Source organism: Chinchilla lanigera, unplaced genomic scaffold (genome assembly GCF_000276665.1).
Source record: "Chinchilla lanigera isolate Chin_1 unplaced genomic scaffold, ChiLan1.0 scaffold00015, whole genome shotgun sequence".
NCBI lineage: Eukaryota > Metazoa > Chordata > Mammalia > Rodentia > Chinchillidae > Chinchilla > Chinchilla lanigera.
In genome coordinates, this window is record NW_004955416.1 from 10221960 (window position 1) to 10229256 (window position 7297).

A 7297-nucleotide genomic window follows, 5' to 3' on the forward strand; every position below is an offset into this window, starting at 1 on the left:
CAAAGCCTAGGGTGTGGTTGAGTGAAGCATCTACTTCTTCAACAGTGAAGAACAAAGATAAGACTGGAATGATCCCCCTTTATCCAAATGAACTAAACCATTTCCTCTTCATGGTTAAATCCAAGTCCTGTCTATCGGTTTTAGCCACTGAGTAATTCCAGTTAGTCCTAATTTCATGTAATTCTATAAACCTTTAGGGTCAGGAAAGAACTTACTTCCTACTATAATCTCTAGTCATCAATTATAAAATGGCCTGGAGCAAGGCATCGTGGAACACACCTGTAACCCCAGCACCCTGGGAGTCTGAGGCAAGAGGATTACAAGTTTGAACACAGCCTGGCAATTTTGCAAGATCCTCTCAAAAAGCAGGGCATGTAGCTCAGTGAAAAAGCCCTGGGTAAAATGCACAGTACTACATTAAATAACTAAAAATAAAACATCAGAATCACCACTAATGGCTTAAAAAAGTAAGGTAAACCAGGCATGGCGGCACTGAGGCAGGACTGCAAACTTAAGGCCATCCTAGACTGCATACTAAGAATGTCCAAAAAAACAAAGATGTTGGGGCTGGGAATACAGCTGTCAGACCCCTTTAGACCCCTTGCCTAGCATTCATGAGGCCTTGCATCTCATCCTCAGTACTATGCAAAAAAAAAAAAAAAAAGTATATACCATAATTTTGAAGACTAATTCATGACATCCAGCTGGAGTCTGGAGATCTAATTTTTTCCAGAGCTCCAGAAATAGTTCACATGTACAGCCACTAGGGTTAAGAACCAAAGCCTTGGAGGATTTAAGGAAAATAAACTTGTACAAAAGATACAAAAGCAGTTTTATTTTGCTATGTTTGTAAAAGAATCTACTTTTTAGTACAGTACATAACACCAGAGCCCTTTCCCATTGTATCCAGCTATGCTACAGGTTTGTGGGGTTTTTTTGGGGGGTGCAGTTTGAGACGGTCTCACTTTGTAGTGCAGGCTTGCCTTGAACTCACTAAGTAGCCTAGGCTGGCCTCGAACTCGAAGTGATCCTCCTGCCTCAGCCTCCCAAGCGCTGGGATTATAGGTGTGCACCACCACACTAGGCTACAAGTTCCTTCTTTTTGGCGGGGGGGGGGGGGGGGGGGGGGGGGTCCGGTACCGGGAACCGAGCTCACAACCTTGCGCTTAGCAAGCAGGCGCTGTGCTGCTGAGCTAAATCCCCAGCCCCTACAAGTTCCTTTTGTTTGTGTTTTGTTTTTGTTTTTCTTCCGGTACCAGGAATCAAACTCACGACCTTGCACTTGCAAGGCAGGCGCTTTGCCACTGAGCTAAATTCCCAGCCCCCTACAAGTTCCTTTTGATTTAACAAAGGTTCCCTTTTTTTTGTTCGCCTTTGGAGGATACTAGGCTAAATTCACTTAGTTCATCTGATATCCTCAAGGTATCCTGTCCTAGAAATGATGTCATTTCCCAGAATTTAAAAATGACCTGGCTGAACTAATGGTGAAAAAGCCAAGTCTGCTATAATCCCTCATCTCCTGGGCACAGCTGAGGAGCCCTGGCACTGTGCCCACACTAAAAAATGAAAATACAGCAACAGTATCACACGTCAAGAACCTAGGGCAGCTCTCTGCCTGCCTCCGTGGACTCAAGGGGTCAGCATAAGAACAGCAGATAGGTGCACTCTGGTTTTATAGCTGCTTTGTTTCTATCTCACTGAACAGCGGGTCAAGAGGCCTTGACAGCCTCAGCTGCCCCAGTTCTTTCCCTCAGACTCCAGGATGAGACCTTTTATGTGGGACAATTTCTGATGCAGGTACTCACAGCGGTGCTTTTCTTCCTTGTAACCTGGGTACCGCTGCAGGGGAAAAAGAAAAAGCATTCATATCAAAAAGCAAACACTAGATTTCTACCTTCTTGTTTCCATTCTCAGAACCTATCTTACCTTTCTGAACTTTTTATACTCCTGGACTATCTTAGCTTCCAGCGCCTGAAACAAAAAATAAGTACATTCAGTTCAACATTGAGAAATGAGAGGAGTAACCCCCTTCTCACTCTACCTAATGATTCTCATTTTTCTGCCAGAACAGGTTTGCTTGTCACTTCTGGGTAGTCAGCAGGAGGATAATGGCCAAGGAGGCCGACAGCCTGGGTCCAGCCCTACCTTGTGTTCCGGAGTTCCTGGCTGAGCTCTCTTGATCTCTGCTCCCAGCTCTATGAACCTTTGGCTGGCAGCGCCAACCCGGGCATGGAGGATGCGGTACTCGGCATAATCCGCCTCGAAGTCTTGTTCGTAGGCCCGCTGCTGCTCTGTACTCTGGATGGTCCTGTATTTCCTGCAAAGGGGAGTTGCAACCTTCAGTTTCATTGTCCCCAAAGCTCCAGGCCTCCTGTAAATGTGAATGTGCAAGGTTTGATGACATTGGAAATGCAGGGAACTCACAGGAGGTAATCTGGCACCTCTGCGGGGCTTGGGGACTCAGAGCCTAGAAGGAACCAAAACATACGTGATTATAGTTCTTTTTTCCTCAGAGGCATCTTTAGCCTCCTCTCATTAACTCACCTGCTTGAGCTGAGGGACTGTGCTCCAGCCTGGGGCCTAGGACTTCGTCTTTATCTTCTTGCTCCCAGCCGTCCTGTAAGTCCCGACTGGACAGCCCTTGCAGGGGGCTTGCAGCTGGAGACAGAACTCTGAGCCTCTTTTCTTCTAGTTTTTCAGTGTCTTCTGGTGCTGGACGTTTCTGTTGAAGAAAATATCTATGTGAGATAAATAGCAAGCCAGGGGCTTCCTATCTGTCCTCTCAGAACTGCCTGCTGTGTACATAATCAGCTCCCAAATCTCAGCCTGACTGTGCTCTCTAAAAACCCTCTGCACTACTGCTGACCTTCTCCAGACGCTTCTGGCCGGCAGAGGAAGGCAGGGCCTGGTCAGGCTCTCTGTTTGGGAGATGGTTCTGCTTCCTGGGATGTTTGAAAAAGGAATGGCGGAGATGGAGATCAGGGTAGGAAGCAGGCCCTACCCAGATCATTCACAGCCCTTAAGAGGTGGAGATTAGATCGGGGCTTCCCAGGTTAGCCCTGCCTTGTCCCCAGTACCTCATTTCCCACTCTGCCGGCTGCTCCCTCAAGGGTCCTGGGAGTGACTGTTCTTGGCTGCTTGCCCGTGGATCTGACACCTGGCAGGAAAAGTGGCAGGAGCACTTGGCTCCCTGAACTTCAGGCTTTGCCCCGCCTTACCGACTCGCTGCAGTCTCTGGCCTCACCTGTTCCAGCGCAGCCCGTGGCTGTGACACCAGCGCATCTGCATCAGAATAACCTCCCGGGTTTCGCCAAGCCTCGCGATCCCGGGCTTCCTCAGTCACGTTGTGTCCCTGGACTGAGGAAGGGGCTGGGATGGAATCCATAGCCGCCCAAATAGTGAGGCGCTCCCGGAGTGGGCCCAGGCAGTGCAGCCGCTCAGCCCCGGATCTGGAAGAAAGCGGAAAACCCAGGAGGCTGGAGAGCTTTTCAGCGCTTCTTCACAGTCTCCTTCCCCACTTTTGCACCAACCCTGTCTTCCCTGCTGCCTGGCCCTTACCTGTCCCCGCGCTGGCACACGAGGTCCAACTCTCCGCCAGCCCCCTCCCGGCCACACTGGGACACTACGAAGGAGAAGAGGCAGGACCAGCCGGGGCCCGCGAGCCTCAGGTACTAGGGTGGAAGGAGAAGGACGCCGCGGAGTCAGCCCGCCCTCCCGGAGGGACTCCCCCGGGGCTCGTCGGCGCCAGGTGCAGCCGGCGGAGTCCCCGGGCCCCGCGCGGCCCCTCCCCCGCAGCCCCCCGGGCCGCCCGCCTCGCCCGCTCCTTTCCGCTCCGGGAACCGGCTCTGCCCGGCCCGCCCGCCCCTTCCCCAGCCGGTACCCCGACCGCCACTCACGCCTCGGGGGCCCTGGAAGGCGATCACCGGCCGGACCTGCGGGAGAGAGCGGCGTGCTAAGCGGGTGCCCGGGTGCACGCGGCGCGAGCCTCCCAGGTCCCTCTCCCGCCGAGGTGGGGTCGCGGCGCCGCACCTGTTCCCGCCGACCCTCCTGCAGCGCCCGCAGCGCGGCGGCGTCCAGCCGGAGCAGGAGCAGGCTGGTCCGGGGAGCGGGGGCGAAGCAGAACCGCAGCACCCCGCGCAGGGGGTCCGAGGGTCGCTCCATGGCGCGGGCAGCACCGGCTCCTCCGGGCACCGAGGGCAGCACCCGCAGCACCGGCTCCTCCGGGCACCGAGGGCAGCACCTGCAGCACTGGCCTCTGCCCCGCCCGCCCTGCCCCGCCTCAGTCCCGCCCCCACCCGCGGGCGGGGCCTGGCTCGCGTCCCTGAGGACCCCCGGCTTCTCTTCCAGCACTGGGCCTCACTTGGCTTTTGGAAGAGCTGCAAAGGTCAGGGGAGACGGAGTCTGCGGCCAGCGTCCGACCCCTCTCCCAGAAGCCCCAGCCCTGCCTCAGTTTCCCCAGCCACCTTTGCACTCAACGCTGCCGTCTCTAAGCGAAAGCTGAACCCTCAGCCCCAGGAGCTTCAGCCACAGAGGGCGGGGAGGAGCCTGGTTGGCAGGCAGGCGGGCTGAGCCCAGGACCCAGGGGCCCGGGAACGGCAGACCTGCCGGCTGCGGGAAAGCCAGCGTCCACCGAGGCCGGAGCAGCCGGCCTGACCGCGGGCGGTGGCGACAGGGCCCCTGGCTCGCCGCCCCTCATGCCGCCCGTGCGGCGCCTGTAAGTGACAGGGGCTTCCAGGGGTGCAGACCCAGGGGCAGTGAGCAGCCGCCCTTGGTGTTGCTACTTGCTGCTTTTTGTTATGCTTCTCAAGAACCCTGCTGGGATGCTGTTTTCTACGCAGGCTCTCCCTGTTCAATCTCTTGATCTGCATATTCCCTGGTGACCTTAATTCTCTCCGCTCTGAGTCAGATCACCTGTACGTTTGTCAAAACTCATTAAGCAGCGCACTCAAAATGCGTATTGGACGTAAATTATGCCTCAGTAAAGTTGATGTTTAAAATTAGTGCAATAAACCACCAACTCCAACCACAAAATGCATTCGCGTTTCCATCAGGTGTCTCTGTTTCTCTGGGGACAATTTGATAAGCAGTTGTGGCAATGGATAAAGCTGTTAACCTCAGACAACAACGGTGGCCTTATGTAAATTTTTTCTAGGTTTAAACTCCAAGGAGAGGCCCGGCGTCCTGGCGCACGCCTGTAATCCCGGCACTCCGGAGGCTGAGGAAGAAGGATCATTTCGAGTTCGAGACCAGCCTAGGCTACAAAGTGAGCTCACGGCCGGCCTGAACTGCACAGCGAGACCCTGTCTCAAAAAGACAGGACCTAACATTTGTTTGGTGTCCACTGGGTGTCAAGATCTTTTTTATTTAATACCTACAGTAACTTTTTTTTGCGGGGGGGTGGGGGGGCAGGCGGTTCCGGTACTGGGAATCGAACTCACAATCTCGTGCTTGCCAGGCAGGCGCTGTGCCACTGAGCTAAATCCCCAGCCACCTACAGTAACTTTTTAGAGTAGTGTTTGTATTAGTCAGCTTTGCCTCATTGTGACCAAAATACCTGAGAACATCAAGGTAAAGGTTTGTTCTGGTTTATGGTTTCAGAGGTGTCAGTCTGTGGTCCCTTGGCTCTATTACTTTGAGCCTGTGGTGAAGCAGAAAAGTGGTAGAAGGGCGTGACAGAGGATAGTTATTCACCCTATGGTGGTCAGGAAGCAGAGAGTGTGGGGAGCCACAGAGAGAGGAAGGGGCCGGGGAGGAAGACGCTCCCCTCAAAGGCACCCCTCCAGTGACTCTCTTCCTCCTGATAGCCTATTCAGCTATGAACTTATCAATGGGCTAATCTGTTGATAAGGCATCACCCTTGTGAGCTAGTCACCTCACTAGTCCCCACCTATAAACACTGTTGCATTGGAGATTAAGCCCTCTGTTGATTGAACAGGGAGAGCCTGCTTAGAAAAAAGCATCCCAGCATGGTTCCTGACAACAGCAGTGGCCTTAACTCCAATGCAGCTACCGGGTTTCTTCTGAAACTTTCACTATTCTAGTCTCTCCTTGGGCTTTCTTTTCTTTTCTTTCTTTTCCTCCTTTTCTTTCTTTCTTTCTTTCTTTCTTTCTTTCTTTCTTTCTTTCTTTCTTTCTTTCCTGTCTTTTTGAGACAGGGTCTCACTGTGCAGTTCAGGCCTTTTAAAGTATAACAATATTATCCATATTTTTATTCATTCATCTAATAATTATTGACCACTTACTCTGTACCAGGCTCTGTACTAGACACTGGGGATACATCAGTGATGACATTCTTGCTTTGGAAAAACTTACATTCTAGAGGAGAAGGAAACACTAGAAATAAACATGAGAACTATTATGTTGTAGAGCTGGGTGTGCTGGCATGTACCTATAATCCCAGCGCTTGGGAGGCTGAAGCAGGAAGACTGCCATAAGTTTGAGGCCAGCCTGAGCTATACAGTGAGTGCAAGGATAGCCTGATCTACTTAGCAAGACCCGGTCTCAAAATAAATAAATAAATAAATAAATAAAAATTTAAATATATATATATATATATACACACATATTTCAGGACAATGTAAGACCTTTCTATTTTCTTATTTTAGTTATTGCTATAGTGCAAGTACATTGATACATAAGTATACCCACATAGAAACGTACAAACATTTTACATATATACTCATGGTTACTTATTAATGCCTTCTTGTGGTCTTTGCTTAAATGTTCCATTATGAGAGAGGCTTTATAGACCACCCTTTATTAATTAGCTCCCGTCTGCACCTCAATATTGGCTCTCCCTCTTGCCTTAATTTTCTTCCATGAACTTCTCACTGCCTGAATATTACAAATCTGCATTTGCTCTCTGCTTTCCTTACTATGATGTAATCCCCAAATAAGAAGGGGGAACTTTTTATGTGTTGCTCACTGCTCCATCTAGAACAGTGTGACACAGAGGTTGGGGGAAACATTTACCGAAAGCACAAGCATTTAGCAGCTGCTTCACCATGCTGGCCATTCCATGCACAGTAAGCCATGGGCTCAGTGAATCTTCTCAACAAAGGTGATGGATGGCATCAGTGCATTACTGCCTCCCTTTAGCAGTGACTATAGAGCAGTGAAGAGACTCTTGAAGAAGAGGCTTCACACCCAGCCTGCCCGTGCACCTGGCCACTGGCTCTGTCTCTCCTCTCCCTGTCCCCCTGCTAAGGTCACCAAGTGTGAACCTTTCCATGCTGAAGGTCTGGTTTCTTCACTGCTGTCTGAGGACACCAGGCTCAGACCTCACCACATAGCTCTG

At 51.6% G+C, this 7297-nt stretch overlaps 1 protein-coding gene across 1 annotated transcript; it reads right to left on the reverse strand.

Annotated features, from left to right (window-relative positions):
* Positions 1–1253: 1253 nt before the first annotated feature.
* On the reverse strand, positions 1254–5019 carry Ell3 (elongation factor RNA polymerase II-like 3). The gene is made up of 11 exons (XM_005381405.2): positions 4030–5019; positions 3897–3932; positions 3559–3671; positions 3245–3449; positions 3078–3157; positions 2867–2942; positions 2545–2722; positions 2425–2467; positions 2146–2317; positions 1927–1971; positions 1254–1839 (listed from the first exon to the last, which is right to left on the reverse strand). Exons 1-11 carry the CDS (start codon positions 4159–4161, stop codon positions 1729–1731), a joined length of 1191 nt encoding a protein of 396 aa, XP_005381462.1. The 5' UTR covers positions 4162–5019; the 3' UTR covers positions 1254–1728.
* Positions 5020–7297: the final 2278 nt, after the last annotated feature.